The 19,523-nt window shown below is 41.1% G+C and overlaps 1 protein-coding gene across 1 annotated transcript in view; it reads left to right on the forward strand.

Moving 5' to 3' along the window:
- The window catches only part of Adgrg4 (adhesion G protein-coupled receptor G4), a 90,436-nt gene that overhangs the window by 56,860 nt on the left and 14,053 nt on the right, over positions 1-19,523 (forward strand). The window contains exons 12-17 of the mRNA XM_075958281.1: positions 1,748-1,882; positions 6,797-6,916; positions 8,063-8,108; positions 9,706-9,809; positions 17,376-17,497; positions 18,530-18,798. Coding sequence (XP_075814396.1) covers positions 1,748-1,882; positions 6,797-6,916; positions 8,063-8,108; positions 9,706-9,809; positions 17,376-17,497; positions 18,530-18,798 — 796 coding nt within the window. The remainder of the gene's footprint in view (positions 1-1,747; positions 1,883-6,796; positions 6,917-8,062; positions 8,109-9,705; positions 9,810-17,375; positions 17,498-18,529; positions 18,799-19,523) is intronic.

Consider the following 19,523-nt stretch of genomic DNA (forward strand, 5'->3'; position numbering starts at 1 on the left):
TTTTGGTTGTGAGCCTAGCCTTTAACAAACCTCTCCAGTTCTCTCTGTTAATTTTAGTGTCTGGGTCCTTTCAAGATTGTTCTTCGTCATTTGTCTTTGTAGTTAAAAAGTGGATCATATGTATTCTTTCTCCATATATTCAGAAAATTTGGATTGCATTCTGAACACTGTGAATTTTATTATGTGGAAATTAATTTCTAATATATTTCTCCGAAAGCTGTTGATTTGGTTATAATAGGCTATTAAGTTGTCTGGAATCAAAGTAAACTCCATGTCCTGGAAGGCAGTTCAAATCTTAGTTGAGTCCCTTGATATTTATTTGGACTCAGCTACCAGGAGCATAGTCTGTGCAGAATTTACTTCTCTCCATCCCATATGTTCCCCATCCTGTCGTTCTCTTGATCCTTTGCTTCATATTCTTCACAATAGGAAGGAGTAGATTTTTTTCTAGCAACATTTTCAGATGCCCTTCAAAGCAGTAGTAGTTTTAGCCCAACATCAGCTGAACAGCTGAAAAACAAATAGTTCACCTTGCGCTTTTACCTTTTTCTGAGTGCTTCCTCTGCTCCAGAATCTATTTGCCAGCGTTCATTTTCCCGGGCTTTCAAAGGACTGTCAGTTTATATAGCTGTTAGATGCAGCAAAATCCTCATCCATTAAGAGCTATTTAGCTATACTAGAAACAGGCTTTGACCTCCTTGTTTACATATGGAGTCTCCAGTATAAGCATCAGTGGATAAACAGACCATCAGCCCCAGTCACATCTTCAGCCTATATTACCTATAGGCTGAAGCTAAATCGTGACCTACAAGGTCATCAAGTAAGTATGGGTCCTCTGTGTTAGAAAATCCATATGGGTTTTACATTCATCAAGTTACTCCGCAAACATTATACACTACCATCCATACCTCCCTTACTCTATACTTGACTAGGTTATAGCTCACTGAGCAGCACCATGGATAGTAGGGAAAATATGGCTTCAAATACCGTGTTTTTGTTCAGTTACCTCCTTGCCTTATGATCTTTTTGCTTCCCTGAGAGACTGTTTACTAATATCCTACTAAAACATACTTCTCAACTTTGATTAGGATATTAAAAAAAGAATGCAAGTAAGGTGCCCATACACCCCTTTTTGCCTGGAAGATCCAGGTTTATGATTGTAGTCCAAGCGTAATTTCTAATAAATCCCGTTTTCATTCTCAAAAATGGTCTAGTGTGTACCAAATGCTATTTATTCCCAATGAAACAAGCATATCCTTCTCACCGTGAGTCTCTAGCAGAATTGCTAAAGGCTAAAGGCTGACTTCCTTGGCTCACTTTCAGTGGAAGCATTGCTCAGTGGACTGTGCCTAATATTGCAAGGTTCGTTGTTGCGTCTGCTTTCAGAACTACACGGGAGATGGTAACCCGATGTCTCAACTCGCCTTTATTTCTGAACATTTGGAAAATCACCTAATTTGCTATTCTTCTTTTCACCAAAGTGTGGGACTTAGGTGAAAGGGAGAGAACTTTGGAAGGAACAGTGTGTGTGCACGTGTGTGTGTGTGCACGTGTGTGTGTGTGTGTATGCGTGTGTGTGTTGGTTGGTGTATGGATGTGTAGGAAGTGTGGTAGCCTATGGAGCCAGGCCCCATCCCTCAGCTTCAGCCCTCTGTGGGAATTCTGAATTGGTTGGGATGGGAGGAGGAGAGGCTGTTACTATGATGGGTGAGGACTCTGGCTTTCATTTCCTGATTTTTCTTGGCAGATTTTCCTCGGCAGTATCCCTGTAAAAAGGGTTTTGGCTTCCATATATTTGCCTAAATCGCTGGGAGAAAAAGTTCCTGTTAACGGCTTAGAAACTATCTTGTTTAATTTTTTTGGCCAAACTTCACTCTTTAAGGTAAGTTCTTGCCTCTGGTAACTGTCATGAACTGACATGTTGACTCACTTTAATTATGAACTTCTGCTATTTTCATGATGTTCTGTTTATTTTAGAATATGCTCTGATTGATTCCAAAGTCTTTTAGCACAACCCCACGTGAATCAACATCGACTTTAATGATGTTTTACACTTTTGAATTTTCACAGCTCTGAAGCTTTGGACGGGACCTTAAGGGTTATCTGGTGACCAAACAGAGGCCTTAAAATGTTTCAAAGCTAGAAAAGAACAGCATGTTCTCCCGAAGAGATTGTCTTTCAGCTTATTAATAGTCCCTCCTCTATCTCACACGACTTCTAGGTCTGCGTGATCTAAACCTCTCCTTAAGTGGTGAGGCTCCTGCTAGGATTTGAAGCCGACATTGCTGTCTTCTACCTGTATGATTTCTGGCAGGCGATTCAACCTCTGTATGCTGTAGTTTCTTGTAACGTGAAATAGTCTAAGAACAGGACATCATGGACCTGTTAAAGGACTGAAGGAGTTAACATCTGTAAAGTACTCATGATTTGCCTGGCACATCCTAATTACAGACTAAATTCTTTCGTTTTCTTTTCTTTTTTATTCATTTTCCATACCAACCACAGTTCCCCCTCCTATGTCTCCTCTCACTCCCCATCCCCCATTCCCCCAAGGGGAGTCAGCAAGCCTGGCACATCTAGTTGAGGCAGGACCAAGCCCCCCTCCCCTGCATCAAGTCTGGTCAAGGTATCCCACCCTGAGTAAATGTTTTTTCATTATTGTTGTTATTATGGGATTGGGTCTCTGCCTGTGACCATCTGTCTCACTGTGCTGTGGAGATGACAGCAGCCAGAGCTGGCGTGAGCTTCATGAGAGTGAGTACTACTTATTTGAGACAAGCTCTCATCATACACCTCTGTCTGGCCTCGAACTTTCTAATAGACCAAGGTATCAGAGATGCTACTGCTTCTGCCTCCTGAGTTCTAGGATTAAAGGCATGTGCCACCACATCCGGCTTTAGTTGTTGCGATTTATGCTTCCTGCCTCATTAACTTCTCAAGGGAAACTGAGGCTCACCAAATAACTTCACCCAAGGCCGCACAGTGGTGCAGTGGTATAGTTAGGGATCAAATTCAGGCTGTCTAAGGACAGAAAGTTCTGAGATCAGTGTGTGTTCATGTGCATGTGTGTATATGCATGTTCATGCAAGTTTGTGTGTACAGGCACGTAAGCCCACACATATGTGGAGGCTGCACATTCACATGTGTACGTGGGCATGTGGAGGCCGGAGGATGATGTCAAGAACCATTGTTCGTCCACCTTATTCTTTAAGGTAATGTCTCTTAGTCAAACCCAGAGCTTGCCAATGTGACTAGTCTGGGGATCTCATGTATCTGCCTTCCAAGGCTGGAATGAATTCTTAGTGGTCAAACATTCACAAATGTACTGGGGGGCGGATACTGTACTGGTCTAAAAAGAATATAATACGTTTAGTGTAGCAATTTAAGTGTACCACATAAGAACGGAATGCGTTTACAAGGTGTTCTGTTTCCCTGGCGTACTGTGATCATTCTTCTATCCAGCCAAATTTTATTTGTTCCTGTAGGTTTAGTTTAAATCCTACCCATGATGCCTTCCCAGAATTAATAACTCTGCTCTCTCTTCTTTGTACCCTGGAAAAAAATTAGTGGACAAAATTTTGTAATAATGATTTAAAATGTGTTCCTTAGCTGTCTGAACCTTTTGATATTCTTGTCACTCCTCTGTATCATCAGAGATGCCATTATTTTTGGTCTTAATTTCCCTCCTTCCTTCACAGGGCTGTGCTTGTCTCTTAGAATAGGAGATAAACTTGCTTTGCATAGATTTCACACTTAATAAGTAATTTTGATTCGCTAGCACCTTCCGTTGAAATAGACTAAAGACCTTCGCCAAAATTAGCCTGCAGACGTCATAGTGCCAGATGAAGAAGGGTTAGAACCAGCTTGGCATCAAATGCAGAGCTGGATGGGCGCTCATAACTCAAAGCGTCCCATATCTTCATTGTGCCAGTGAGGTCACCAAGACCCAGAAAGGCGAAGGCGCTTGCTGAAGGTGATACGATTCATTCTTTTAGTCATTCAATAAATTATTCATCCAGCAAATAGTCATTTCATTCCTGGGTGCTGGGTGCTGAGTGCTACTCTGTATCTTTCATGGCATTGGGTGATGGGTGCTGAGTGCTATGGCTGCAGTGTTAAGCAAGGGAGAGGTAGGGGCCTGCTCTCATGGAAAAGGCAGTGAGTTGAAAGAGAACAGAAGCTACTTGGGGTGGCGCATGCCTTTAATCCCCCACACTCGGGACGCAGAGAGAGGCAGATCTCCGTGAGTTCGAGGCCAGCCTGGTCTACAAAGTGAGTACCAGGACAGGCTCCAAAGCAACAGAGAAACCCTGTCTCAAAAAAAAAAAACCACCTCCCATTAAAAAAACAAAACAAAACAAAAACAGCAACAGCAAAACCCAATAAAAGAGAACAGAAAGTAGAAGTTTCTAACACTGAAAGCGGGACATGAGCCTGGGCCATGTGTCACTGGTGACTGAGGAGTACATGGACGAAGACATGCTACCCTGTAACTACCTACCTTCCTCTTCAGTGCCCAGGCCCCACAGCCTTAGTTTTTACACAGCTTCTGCTAACATCTTTTGATCGAAATCTTGACAGGCATTGCAACCTCCTCCTTTAGAAATTGTTACGACTACCCCCACTCTGGAACATCTTGTGTCTCCTCCTTCCTTTTGGCAGGGGCAGCTCTCAGGGAGAAGCAAAGGCATTGAGCCATCACACTGTGGCACAGGGACTCTGGGACTGTAGGAGATGGAAGAGCAGGAGCCACTTGAGTTGGGGAGATCTCAGCTGGGAAGGGGCCACAGAATTAAATGAAGAGTGAAGAGAGCTGACACAGAGGAAGCATCTGTGCAAATGTTGAGAGGTCTAACAGGCAGAACTCGAGGCTAGAGGAGTGAGAAGTGATTTCCCCTCTCTCCATGCTTATCGCGTTGTAGGTGAGAAACATGAACCCAGAGAAGAGGTTTGTTAAGTGGGTCCCTATGGATATTTCCTCCTTTGGTCTTTTGGCTGCAGAAAACTGTATCCCTTAAGCTAAATTGGAGGACAGTTAGAGGTCATCTGGTCTACCCTCCTTCCTCATGTTACCAATGGCCCAGAGAAGAGAAGGTCTTTGGAAGACCCAAGGGGCTTAGGCTAGCTCTTAGGCTTTTGAGTGTCAGTAATACCTTACCCCCATCCTGGTTTGATGGTGTTCCACTTTAGCAGGCTATCTCAGGGAACTCTGAAGAGAAAGGAAGACCGAGTCACCAGAGTGTGTATTTGTTATTTTCCTAATTGTTGGAACTGAAGCAAGGAAGGGTTGATTTGGTTCACCGTTTGAGGATACTGTCCACCATAGTAGGGATATCCTTGCGGCAGTGGCTTGAGAAAGCTGTTTGCATAGTGTCTGCAGTCAAGATGCAAATGACTGCGGTGCTTAGCTAGATTTCTCTTTTTTTATTCACTCCAGGACTCCTAGTTGAGGTAATGATGGCACTGACATTTAGAGGGGGTCTGTTGATTAGCCTAATCTAGATAATCCCGCAGAGGTATACCTAGAGGCCAAGCCAATATAATTGATGCTTCTCAAACATGCCCTGTATGAGTCTAGATCCTGGCATGTTACAATAGTAACCATCACATGACTGTTTAGGATGAACAAAAATGGTCGTAAACATAAAGTCGGCACTCCCAAGTTGACCAAGACCACATTCATGGTTAGTTACTCAAGTGCTTAAGTTGACTAGGGAGTAGCTACTGCACACTATTTTCCCAGTGGCATCTTTTAACCATGTCCACTAGGCGCTTCAATGGATGTCATCTGAACATCAGGCTTTCTTAGAAAAATTTTAAAAAATTTTATTCAATTTCTTTCCATCTTCCTTTAGCCTGTTTGAGCTTTCATATATGCAACAGAGAGGCGATCACTCAGCTAACTGGCCTTCTGGAGTCTTGGCCTTTGGAACTTTGCCCTTGCTAATTAAAGGATCTCATATCTGTAGTTTAGTTTGTTGTCTTTAAATCAACGTATCTGTAGGGATACGAGACTCTCTAATTAACAAGGTCAAAGGTCCTGTTTTGCCACTCATTGGCTATGCGATCTTTGTACATACAGGTATTAAGCCTACCCAAGCCTCAGTTCAGTTGAATAACAATGGCCATGCAATGTCACTGAGAGCTGAAGCATACACATGGGGAAAGCACTTAGCCAACTATCTGAATCCTAGGAGCCCAAAGAGGCAATACCTGCTGCATAGTAGACTGAGCAAGACATGCTGGCCTATAACGTCTGGACCTCGACCTCAGAGCTTGTGGTCTTCTAGAGTACAGATGACTATCCTTGAAGACGTATTTCAAGCTGGGTGTAGATAAACCTACTTCCTTCTCCTATGGGGGGGAGGGGGTAGACCATGAAATGACTTGTAACTAACATGATGGATTCAGATTCCTTATCAGAAAATCTTATATGGATGGTCAAGAGTTAGAACCAAATTACACTGTGAAATGTTTAGACCTGGAGCAATATCAAGGCAGAATATTTTACTTTGTCACAAGGGCAATATTAAGTATCTGGTACAAAGCCAATGTTGGTTGGAGAGATTTGTTCTAAATGGATGGATGGATAAATTAATAAATTGTTCGAGTTTTTTTTTAAAAAAAAACACTGTGCCTTATGTGAAGAGGTGAACTTAATGACTCTGAAAGTTCACTATTAGATTGTGATTTCCCCGCACTTCTGTGCCAAAACTATGTAACACATCACCGATTCTAGACTGATAATGATTATATAAGAAATTAAACATTTAGGACTTTTATGTTTCTTCTGCAGACTAAAACCATCACTACTGCATTAATGACATATGTTGTGAGTGCAAGCATCTCAAATATGTCAATTCAAAACTTGGATGATCCAGTGATTATCATTCTGAAGCATATTCAAGGAAACTGGGTAATATATCTATTTTCATCTGGGAACCAAACAGGATCCCTCTGTGGTTTTCCTGTCGAAAACAAAAGGTCAATTAACATTCAATTCAAAGACTTTATGAGGATTTTCTAACTCCAGTTAGGAGAAGAATGTTATAATTGGGTATTTCTAGAAACAATGCTGTATTCTCAAGGGATCATGAACAGTGGACATTCTAGCAAGACAATAACTAAGACTATGGAGATCTCTGGTTGTAACAGTAAAAGCCATTGAATTTCATTCATTTTTGAGTGAGACAAACAACACTCATTGAAAATAACATTTTTATTCTTTAGTTTTCCGTGAAGAACATTAAAACATGTATTCATTATCCAAGGATTAAAATGATAATCATGGAATAACATAAGGCTTCTCTTACTAAAATGATCAAATTCAGTCTTAGTAAAAGAATGAGTTACTGTTTTATTCTTTGATGTTAATATGTGTCCAGTGTGGAGTTTTAATAATTTCCTTCATTCCTTGTCTAAGAGACCATATGGTCTAACATATTTTCCACTAGTCTTAAAGAGAAGGGAGAGTGGAACAGGGAATTTAAAAACCAGATTGGAAATAAAACATGTTAGGCGGGTAAGATCTCTCAATTTTGACTATGACTCTGAGATTATGCCTGGGAATTAATTATTCCTTACCTACAGTCTCTCAGAGATTGTAGGAGCTCGGGACATTTTGGGAATCTTCAACAGGCTTAATGAGGAAGCAACTCAATCATGTGTCCATAAAGGATGATCACAGCTGTGAGTCCCCAGTTCCGAAGCCTCATAAAGAACACCTACCATACGCCAGTCTCTCGCTGATTCTCTACAGCTTCTCCCAGGGCCTTGTACCAACCGACAGATCCCAATGCTACTGAATGGCACATGCCATACAGTGAAATGCTATTTTCTTACTTCTAACTCGAGAGCTAGGTGGAGTAAGACTTAAAACCAAATCATAAATGATCTCTCTTTTTCTCTCCTCTCAGTGTGTGGGTGTGGGTGTGTGTGTGTTCCGATGTTGCATGCTTGTGTGTCCGCTGGCTAACAACCTTGAAAAAGCACTTCTATGTATTATTGCTGTGCAGGAGCCCTTACAAAGAAAGTTATTTAGCTGTAATTCTCATTTTTGCAGAATTATGATCAAGTTTACTGTGCCTTTTGGGATTTTGACACCAACCGTAAGTATTTATAGAAGCAGACTGTGACCTGTTTGGTGGCGGAGGCCAAGGGTTTGTTGTGCAGCTGTTGTCTAATCGGGCCTCACAGAGCACTCTGCATGACCAAGACACCCTCTATGAGTTTTAGGGCATGAAATTTAAGAAAATTCATATTGGTAAGACATTTGTTATAGAAATTACAAAAATAACTCAACTTATGGGTAAGCAAGATTGGAAAAAATATAGTTAGAAGGCCCAGTGCCGAATAACTGTGAACTATTGAGAGAGGGCTGAGGAACGATCACCTGCCTCTTTAGGTGTACTTTCTTATCTTTTTGGTTGTGAGCCTAGCCTTTAAGAACTGAGCCTTCTCTCCAGCCCTGGGTGTACTTTCTTACAGAGAATATCACTAGTCACTTTCCCCCCATCTTTTCTAATGATGGTGAATCCTTGGGTAGGCCCTATGCCCTCTAAGGGACCCAATCTTTTAATTATGTCATTGAGGAGATGAGACTTGTTCATTAATCCTGAAAAGTCCTTCTGCTTGGATAACCACATCTATGAAGGTGCTGGGTGTGATTACTCCTGACTGGCTTTCTCTTAGATTTGCTACCTCCACTGGAATCTCTAGTGTTAATGCCAAATCTTAGAGAATTTTCCCACACAACCAATCTCTCCCAGGAATGTCATGGTTGGTGGTGAGAAGCGTTCTTCTACCTAGGGAGCTCTGCTTGGGTACTTTTCCCATCTAGAAATCTGAGAGTAAAGAGACATTCGTTTTTGTACTTAGCTCCTTAGGGAACAGAACACTACCTTTTTCTGACAAGCAGAAACAATGTGTCCTCCCCTGGCTCCCCCCAAGTCTGTTAAAAAAATGGTTCTATAGAGTGACAAGCTGTTGATAATTTGGTTCCTGTGTTGATTCTTGGCAGTTGTTCCCATTCCCAGGAGACCTTTTGCCTCTGGCTCTCTATGCCGGGAATCTAGAACATCTGGAATCTATAGCATTATCCCATGGTGACAGTTCTGCTCACACCTGGATACTTGTCCTGAGATAAATCTTTTGGTGCAGTACCGTCCTCAAAAAGCTGGAGAACCCAAGATCTACAAGGCTCTAACGGGGCGAAAACATCTCTAGACCATGATCACGTGAGCCCATTTAGTTTCTGGGTGCAACTGGCTGTTTCTAACATAAATGCCTGGGTTGGCTAAGTGGCAGCCTATATTCCAAAAGTCAAGGTCCTTATGAAACTTCCAGATCTGTCTGTTTATTCTATTGGCCACTTACATAACACGTGTCTCCAGCATGGTGGCAGGAATAGTGGCTCATGATTAGAATCTGCTTTAATCTGTAGAGGTGTGGTACAGAACCAGGAGCAGTGAGTGACAAGAAGAAGTTAGACTATTTACAAAGCCCCCTCCCACCCTGCACCCCTGACACACACGTCAATTTGGCCTATTAAATGTAATTTAATTTTGCTGTTCAATTGTATTTCTATCTTGCTGTCTTAACAAACAGTGCTAATTATAACACACGTTTGGATGGTTCATATAATGAAAAATTAAGCATTTCTGAGAAAAGTAAAATTGCTTTGAAATTCCCTTCTGTCCCCTGCAGATGGGCTAGGTGGATGGAATTCATCAGGCTGTGAAGTAAAGGAAAGCAACGTAAATTACACAATCTGTCAGTGTAACCACCTCACCCACTTTGGAGTTTTAATGGTGAGTTGTCTCTTTATCACTCCTCAATGGAGTCTTGACAACTTTTAGCAGGCTCTAACTATTAATGTACATGTAAACCAAATAATGAAAAATGGCATGTGAGCAGAAAAAGAATGGCTCTCCTCCCATTGTGTTTACTAAAATGGAGACAATCGAAACAGGTGCTTATATTTCTCTTAAGAAAATGAAGGCCCACTATTCAAATAAGAAGCTCTGGATAGCACGCAGTGTCAGTGGGTAGCCCAGGGTGGTCTGGAACTCATGATCTTCCCAGCATAGCCTCTCAAGTACTGGTTGCATAGGGATGCCCATCCACACCTTACGTGAGTATGTTTTATATTCCCCATGGACATTTTATTCACCATATTAGATATGGGTCTATTTTCATTCTTCTACAGGTTGATATCCAGTTGTGCCAGCACCATTTGTTGAAGATGCTTTCTTTCTTCCATTGTATACTTTTAGCTCCTTTATCGAAAATGAGGTGTTCATAGGTTTGTGGGATTAAATCCGGGTCTTCTATACGATTCCATTGGTCAACTTCTCTGTTTTTATGCCAGTACCACCCTGTTTTCATTACTGTAACTCTGTAATAGAGTTTGAAGTCAGGGATGGTAATGCCTCCAGAGGATCCTTTATTGTATAGGATTGTTTTGGCTATCCTGGGTTTTTTGTTTTTCCATATAAAGTTGATTATTGTCCTCTCCAAATCTGTGAAGAATTTTGATGGGATCTTGATGGGGATTGCATTGAATCTATAAATTGCCTTTGGTAGAATTGCCATTTTTACTATGTTGATCCTCCCAATCCAAGAGCAAGGGATGTCCATCCATTTTTTGGTATCCTCTTCAATTTCTTTCTTCAATGCCTTAAAGTTCTTGTCAAATAGATCTTTCACTTCCTTGGTTAGATTTACCCCAAGATATTTTATGCTGTTTGTGGCTATCGTGAATGGAGAAGCTTCTCTGATTTCCCTCTCTGCTTCCATATCCTTTGTGTATAAGAGGGCGACTGATTTTTTGGAGTTGATCTTGTATCCTGCCACATTACTAAAGCTGTTTATCAGCTGTAAGAGTTCTTTGGTGGAGTTTTGGGGGTCGCTTATGTACACTATCATATCATCTGCAAATAACGAAAGTTTAACTTCTTCCTTTCCAATTCGAATCCCCTTGATCCCATTATGTTGTCTTATTGCTATTGCTAGAACTTCAAGCACTATATTGAAGAGGTATGGAGAGAGTGGACAGCCTTGTCGTGTTCCTGAGTTAAGCGGGATGGCTTTGAGTTTCTCTCCGTTTAATTTGATGTTAGCTGTCGGTTTTCTGTATATAGCTTTTATTATATTTAGGTATGACCCTTGTATCCCTAATCTCTCCAAGACTTTTAACATAAATGGATGTTGAATTTTGTCAAATGCTTTTTCAGCATCTAATGAAATGATCATATGGTTTTTTTCTTTCAGTTTATTTATATGCTCGATTACATTGATAGATTTTTGTATGTTGAACCAGCCCTGCATCTCAGGAATGAAGCCTACTTGATCATAATGTATAATTTTTCGGATGTGTTCTTGGATTCGGTTTGCCAGTATTTTGTTGAGGATTTTTGCATCGATATTCATGAGTGAGATTGGCCTGTAATTCTCTTTCCTGGTTGAGTCTTTGTGTGGTTTTGGTATCAGAGTAACTGTAGCTTCATAAAAGGAATTTGGTAATGACCCTTCTGTTTCTATATTGTGGAATACATTGAGGAGTATAGGAATTAGGTCTTCTTGGAAGTTCTGGTAGAATTCAGCATTGAACCCATCTGGCCCTGGGCTTTTTTTGGTAGGGAGGTTTTTGATAACAGCTTCTAATTCTTCGCGACTGACAGGTCTGTTTAGATTGTTCACCTGGTCCTGGTTTAATTTTGGTAAATGGTATTTATCTAAAAAAGTGTCCATTTCTTTTACATTTTCCAGTTTTGTGGTATACAGGCTTTTGTAGTAAGATCTAATGACTCTCTGAATTTCCTCTGTGTCTGTGGTTATGTCCCCCTTTTCATTTCTGATCTTATTAATTTGCAAATTTTCTCTCTGCCGTTTGACTAGTTTGGATAGGGGTTTGTCAATCTTGTTGATTTTCTCCAGGAACCAGCTTTTTGATTCATTGATTCTTCGGATTGTTTTCTGTGTTTCTATTTTGTTGATTTCAGCCCTCAGTTTGATTATTTCCAGTCTTCTACTCCTCCTAGGTGAGTCTGCCTCTTTTTTTTTCTAGAGCTTTCAGGTGGGCTATTAAGTCTCCAATATGTGCTTTCTCTGTTTTCTTTTTTTTTTTAATTTTTTTTATTGATAAAAGGAGAATAAAGAAAAGAAAGAAAAAAGAAAAAAAAACAAATTTCCACCTCCTCCCAGCCTCCCATTTCCCTCCCCCTCCTCCCATTCTTCTCCCCCTCCTCCCACCCCTCTCCCTTTCCCCCCACTTTTCTCCCCCTGCCTCTCCAGTCCAAAGAGCAGTCAGGGTTCCCTGCCCTGTGGTAAGTCCTAGGTCCTCCCCACTCCGTCCATATCTAGGAAGGTGAACATCCAAACTGGCTAGGCTCCCACCAAGCCAGTACATTGCGTTGGATCAAAACCGCGTGCCATTGTCCTTGGCGTCTCATCAGCCCTCATTGTTCGCCCTGTTCAGAGAGTCCAGTTTTATCCCATGCTTTTTTTGGTAACAGTCCAGCTGGCCTTGGTGAGCTCCCAGTAGATCAGCTCCACTGTCTCAGTGGGTGGGTGCACCCCTCGTGGTCCCGGCTTCTTTGCTCATGTTCTCCCTCCTTCTGCTCCTCCTTGGGACCTTGAGAGCTCTATCCAGTGTTCCAGTGTGGGTCTCTGTCTCTATCTCCATCCATCGCCAGATGAAAGTTCTAGGGTGATATGCATGATATTCGTCAGTATTGCTCTAGGATAGGGTCATTTCAGGTTCCCTATCCTCAGCTGCCCAAGGAACTAACTGGGGGCCTCAGCTTGGGCACCTGGGAGCCCCTCTAGGGTCAAGTCTCCTGCCCATCCTAAAGTGGGTCCTTTAACTAAGAAATGGGGTTCCGTGCTCCCCTATCCAACCTTCCTTTATCCCGATCCTCCTGTTTCCCCAAGTCCCCCCTCCTTTCCTTCTACCTTTTCTCTCCCCATCTCCCCTTACCCCCATCCCACCCCACCCCCAACATCCCACTTTTCTCCCCAGCAATTTTGTCTACTTCCCTTATCCAAGAGGATAACTATATGTTTTTCCTTGGGTTCACCTTCTTACTTAGCTTCTTTAGATTCGCCTATTGTAGACTCCGTGACCCCTATTTATGGCTAGAAACCAATTATGAGTGAGTACATCCCATGTTCATCTTTTTGGGTCTGGGATACCTCACTCAGGATAGTGTTTTCTATTTCCATCCATTTGCATGCAAAATTCGAGAAGTCATTGTTTTTTACCGCAGCGTAGTACTCTAATGTGTATATATTCCATACTTTCTTCATCCATTCTTCCATTGAAGGGCATCTAGGTTGTTTCCAGGTTCTGGCTATTACAAACAATACTGCTATGAACATAGTTGAACAAATGCTTTTGACATATGATAGAGCATCTCTTGGGTAAATTCCCAAGAGTGGTATTGCTGGGTCGAGGGGTAGGTTGATCCCGAATTTCCTGAGAAACCGAAACACTGACTTCCACAGTGGTTGCACAAGATTGCATTCCCACTAGCAATGGATGAGTGTACCCCTTCCTCCACAGCCTCTCCAGCAAAGGCTATCCTTGGTGTTTTTGACTTTAGCCATTCTGACAGGTGTAAGATGATATCTCAAAGTTGTTTTGATTTGCATTTCCCTGATTGCTAAGGAGATTGAGCACGACCTTAAGTGTCTTTTGGCCATTTGAACTTCTTCTGTTGAGAATTCTCTGTTCAGTTCAGTGCCCCATTTTTTAATTGGGTTAATTAGCCTTTTAAAGTCTAGTTTCTTGAGTTCTCTATATATTTTGGAGATCAGACCTTTGTCTGTTGTGGGGTTGGTGAAGATCTTCTCCCAGTCAGTAGGTTGCCTTTGTGTCTTAGTGACAGTGTCCTTTGCTTTACAGAAGCTTCTCAGTTTTAGTAGGTCCCATTTATTCAATGTTGCCCTTAATGTCAGTGCTTCTGGGGTTATACCTAAGAAGCGATCACCTGTGCCCATCTGTTGTAGGGTATTTCCCACTTTCTCTTCTATCAGGTTCAGTGTATTCGGGCTGATATTGAGGTCTTTAATCCATTTGGACTTGAGTTTTGTGCACGGTGATAGATATGGGTCTATTTTCATTCTTCTACACGTTGACATCCAGTTGTGCCAGCAACATTTGTTGAAGATGCTTTCTTTCTTCCATTGTATACTTTTAGCTCCTTTATCGAAAATGAGGTGTTCATAGGTTTGTGGGATTAAATCCATGTCTTCTATACGATTCCATTGGTCGACTTCTCTGTTTTTATGCCAGTACCACCCTGTTTTCATTACTGTAGCTCTGTAATAGAGTTTGAAGTCAGGGATGGTAATGCCTCCAGAGGATCCTTTATTGTATAGGATTGTTTTGGCTATCCTGGGTTTTTTGTTTTTCCATATAAAGTTGATTATTGTCCTCTCCAAATCTGTGAAGAATTTTGATGGGATCTTGATGGGGATTGCATTGAATCTATAAATTGCCTTTGGTAGAATTGCCATTTTTACTATGTTGATCCTCCCAATCCAAGAGCAAGGGATGTCCATCCATTTTTTGGTATCCTCTTCAATTTCTTTCTTCAATGCCTTAAAGTTCTTGTCAAATAGATCTTTCACTTCCTTGGTTAGATTTACCCCAGGATATTTTATGCTGTTTGTGGCTATCGTGAATGGAGAAGCTTCTCTGATTTCCCTCTCTGCTTCCATATCCTTTGTGTATAAGAGGGCGACTGATTTTTTGGAGTTGATCTTGTATCCTGCCACATTACTAAAGCTGTTTATCAGCTGTAAGAGTTCTTTGGTGGAGTTTTGGGGGTCGCTTATGTACACTATCATATCATCTGCGAATAACGAAAGTTTAACTTCTTCCTTTCCAATTCGAATCCCCTTGATCCCATTGTGTTGTCTTATTGCTATTGCTAGAACTTCAAGCACTATATTGAAGAGGTATGGGGAAAGTGGACAGCCTTGTCGTGTTCCTGAGTTAAGCGGGATGGCTTTGAGTTTCTCTCCGTTTAATTTGATGTTAGCTGTCGGTTTTCTGTATATAGCTTTTATTATATTTAGGTATGACCCTTGTATCCCTAATCTCTCCAAGACTTTTAACATAAATGGATGTTGAATTTTGTCAAATGCTTTTTCAGCATCTAATGAAATGATCATATGGTTTTTTTCTTTCAGTTTATTTATATGCTCGATTACATTGATAGATTTTTGTATGTTGAACAAGCCCTGCATCTCAGGAATGAAGCCTACTTGATCATAATGTATAATTTTTCGGATGTGTTCTTGGATTCGGTTTGCCAGTATTTTGTTGAGGATTTTTGCATCGATATTCATGAGTGAGATCGGCCTGTAATTCTCTTTCCTGGTTGAGTCTTTGTGTGGTTTTGGTATCAGAGTAACTGTAGCTTCATAAAAGGAATTTGGTAATGACCCTTCTGTTTCTATATTGTGGAATACATTGAGGAGTATAGGAATTAGGTCTTCTTGGAAGTTCTGGTAGAATTCAGCATTGAACCCATCTGGCCCTGGGCTTTTTTTGGTAGGGAGGTTTTTGATAACAGCTTCTAATTCTTCGCGACTGACAGGTCTGTTTAGATTGTTCACCTGGTCCTGGTTTAATTTTGGTAAATGGTATTTATCTAAAAAAGTGTCCATTTCTTTTACATTTTCCAGTTTTGTGGTATACAGGCTTTTGTAGTAAGATCTAATGACTCTCTGAATTTCCTCTGTGTCTGTGGTTATGTCCCCCTTTTCATTTCTGATCTTATTAATTTGCAAATTTTCTCTCTGCCGTTTGACTAGTTTGGATAGGGGTTTGTCAATCTTGTTGATTTTCTCCAGGAACCAGCTTTTTGATTCATTGATTCTTCGGATTGTTTTCTGTGTTTCTATTTTGTTGATTTCAGCCCTCAGTTTGATTATTTCCAGTCTTCTACTCCTCCTAGGTGAGTCTGCCTCTTTTTTTTCTAGAGCTTTCAGGTGGGCTATTAAGTCTCCAATATGTGCTTTCTCTGTTTTCTTTAAGTGGGCACTTAGTGCTATGAACTTTCCTCTTAGGACTGCTTTCATAGCGTCCCGTAAGTTCGAGTATGTTGTTTCTTTATTTTCATTGAATTCAAGGAAGACTTTAATTTCTCTCTTTATTTCTTCCTTAATCCAGGTATGGTTCAGTAGTTGACTGTTCAGTTTCCATGAGTTTGTAGGCTTTCTGGGGGAAGCATTGTTGTTGAATTCTAACTTTAATCCATGGTGATCTGATAAGACACAGGTGGTTAGTGATATTTTTTTGTAACTGTGTAAGTTAGCTTTGTTACCGAGTATGTGGTCAATTTTCGAGAAGGTTCCATGAGCTGCAGAGTAAAAGGTATATTCTTTCCTCTTTGGGTGGAATAATCTATAGATGTCTGTTAAGTCCATTTGCTTCATTACCTCCATTAATTCTCTAATTTCTCTGTTAGGTTTCTGTCTGATTGACCTGTCCATTGGTGAGAGAGGAGTGTTGAAGTCTCCTACTATTAGTGTGTGCGGTTTGATGGCTGTCTTGAATTTTAGCATCCAAATTGTGAGAATTTTGGTTGGCTCATTCCCACCTGGCTTGAGCTTTATAACAGGCATCGAAAGTCTCATGCTCAGGTTCTAGTTCTGTCAACAAGTAGTTTTGCAGTTTTGCTTTGAGGGGTCTGACTTGCTTGGAACTTAGCTCTTTCTTCTGAGTTGCGAATGTTAGAAGGTAGGATTACTCTTAACACTATTGATACTTAGAACACATCATTCTATGGTATGGTAAACAGTGCATTGGAAGATAGTCAGCGACATCCCAGGCCCTGACCCGGTCACTGTCACTAGCATCCTCCTTAGTTGTCACAACCAAAAAACATCTCTAGGTGCTGGAAAATGCCCCCGCAGGGGCATGAATTCCTTCTAATTAAAAACTTCCTGGCTTTTATAAAAAATGCCCCAACTTCTTATGAGGCATTAGAACAACAAGTGTTTAATGAAAGCTGTGGATTTTCTCTTCCCAAACGCTCGGTTCAGGTAATGATTCACTTTGCGTCCCCAATTCAAATCCATTAGCTTGGTTATATTTTCAAGTGGCGAACATGTTAATGACAGGGACCAAATGTTCTTTCAGCGTTGCTGATGGCTCTCCGTGCTCTGTATACAGTAAGCTGTACTAGGCCTGGTCAAGCTGTGGCTGGTCTTCTCACATGCCCAATCCCATCCCCTGACTGTAGAGACGCTCTCACAGAGTGGCTGTATGTCCTGGGAGCCACCTGATTGTAAGCACCAGAAGCGTTGTACTCAAAGCTTGTTCTGATAACTATGTAAAGTATTCCATATTGCAATTCTAGGATTTGTCCAGGTCTACGGTGGATGCGGTGAACGAACGGATATTAGTGATTATAACATACACAGGATGTGGGATCTCGTCCATTTTCCTGGGGATTGCAATGGTGACATATATAGCTTTCCAGTAAGTTGATGCACTTAGCTCTGAGTAAGTTTAATTTAGTCTAATGGATGAGTTGTCGTTGAAAACCTTGTTAAATTCATGAATAGAACACAGCAGCAAGAGGTTTACATCATCAGATTATGAAGTGGGCAAGATAAAAATAAAACAAAATAACTTCCTGGAGTACTTTAAAAGCGAAAGGTTTGTAATTGGGAGTGCAATCTCTCTACCCTGATTCACGGACAGGGACCATAAGAGAAATAAAGTTTCATTAGAAACAAGAACTCTTACATCAGAGGAAAAAAAATAAAGTGAAAGGACAACCACAAATTGGGAGATGATATTTGGATAGTAGCAGTGTGTTGTACATGTGTGTGCACGCGTGTATGAGCACGCACACAATGCAATTTAAAAAGCAAGACAGAAAATTGAAAAGTGATCAAAAGAACTGAATGAACACATCACAGCAAAGGTTGCCCATAGACAGCCCTGATTTGCATGCAAATGGTTGGTGAGTATATGATCATATGATAAATTTCTCAGCATCTTTACTTGTCACAGACATGCTAATTAAAACCATAACTATTTTAAAAACTGACCTTACATTGAGGGGGAGATGAGTTGAGGGAATATGGAAGGAGTAGGAGAGGGAAATGGAGGTAGATATATTTCATGGCAATTCTCAAGAACAAAAAAAATTAAACAAGCAAAATACTTAATTTTATTAACGATAAAAACTAACCAACCAACCAACCAAACAAACAAACAAACAACAAAAAATCCAAACACCACAGTTACATGCCCAGGCAGGCACCCACCAGAAGGATGACATTTTCAAGTATCAACAGTAGAAAGTGTTCACAAGAAAATGAAGCCACTAGAACTCCCATGGATCGCACAACCATTTATTACCGAGAGCTCCGCAGAGAGGGACGGGACTTGTGAGTTCCTGGTGCACAACCCTTGTTCTTTTGCTGCCTAGATAAGATGAGGCAGTGCTTAATTTGGAAGGGAGACCCTGCCTGACCTAACATTTGTTTCCTTGTTTTACAGCAAACTTCGAAAAGATTATCCTTCCAAAATCCTGATCAACCTGTGCACAGCGTTGCTGATGCTCAACCTAGCGTTCCTGGTTAATTCCTGGCTGGCATCATTTCAGAGCGTGGGACTATGCATCACAGCTGCCTTGGCACTTCATTACTTTCTGCTTGTGTCTTTGACGTGGATGGGGCTGGAGGCAGTCCACATGTACTTTGCTCTAGTCAAAGTCTTCAATACATACATTCCAAATTATATCCTGAAACTTTGTCTAGCTGGTTGGGGTGAGTATTCTGCAGCTGGGCTTGATGTCTCTTTTTAAATACGGTCTTTTTTTTTTTAAAAAAAATTAGCTCTATCTTAGTCTATTTTTCTTTTTCTCTTCCTTCCTTTCTCTTCCCGTCCCTTTCCTCCCTCCCTCCCTTCTCCTCCTTCCTTCCTTTAGAAAATCTGAGACTGGGTAATTTACAAAGAGATATTATTCCTAAGTTTCATAGGAAGGGAGGTATCTGGTGCAGGCTATTCTACTGTGCTAACAACATGGTGGAAGGCATCACATGGCTGTGAATGAGGGGAAGGGAGCAAAACTTATCTTTTTATGAGGAACCTGAAGCTGAAAAAGCATGAACTGATTTGTTGCAATAAAGCAATAATCTATTTCTGAAGGCAGGTCCTTTATCACCTAAGCAACTATTGAAGATTTCATTTCTCAGTAATGTGCCAATGGGGATCCAGTTTCCACCGAATGAACTTTGGAGGACCTCTTCAAAGCACAGCAGGCACCACTTGCCATGTTGTTTCGGACCCATCTCTTACTAGTGTCATTCAGGAATCAAGGATTGCATCCCTGGAGTTTGGATGGGCATCTCTCTTCCTGTTTATGTGGTTCTCTTTACATTCAACTGTAAAACTTTAGAGTAGAGAGTTTGTGCACAAACAGTTATTGAACACCCATTCAAGTGCAATACTAAAGGCTGGATCCATAGTAATAACCTTGTGAGGTTTTAGC

This window comes from Microtus pennsylvanicus, chromosome X (assembly GCF_037038515.1).
Source record: "Microtus pennsylvanicus isolate mMicPen1 chromosome X, mMicPen1.hap1, whole genome shotgun sequence".
Taxonomy (NCBI): Eukaryota; Metazoa; Chordata; class Mammalia; order Rodentia; family Cricetidae; genus Microtus; species Microtus pennsylvanicus.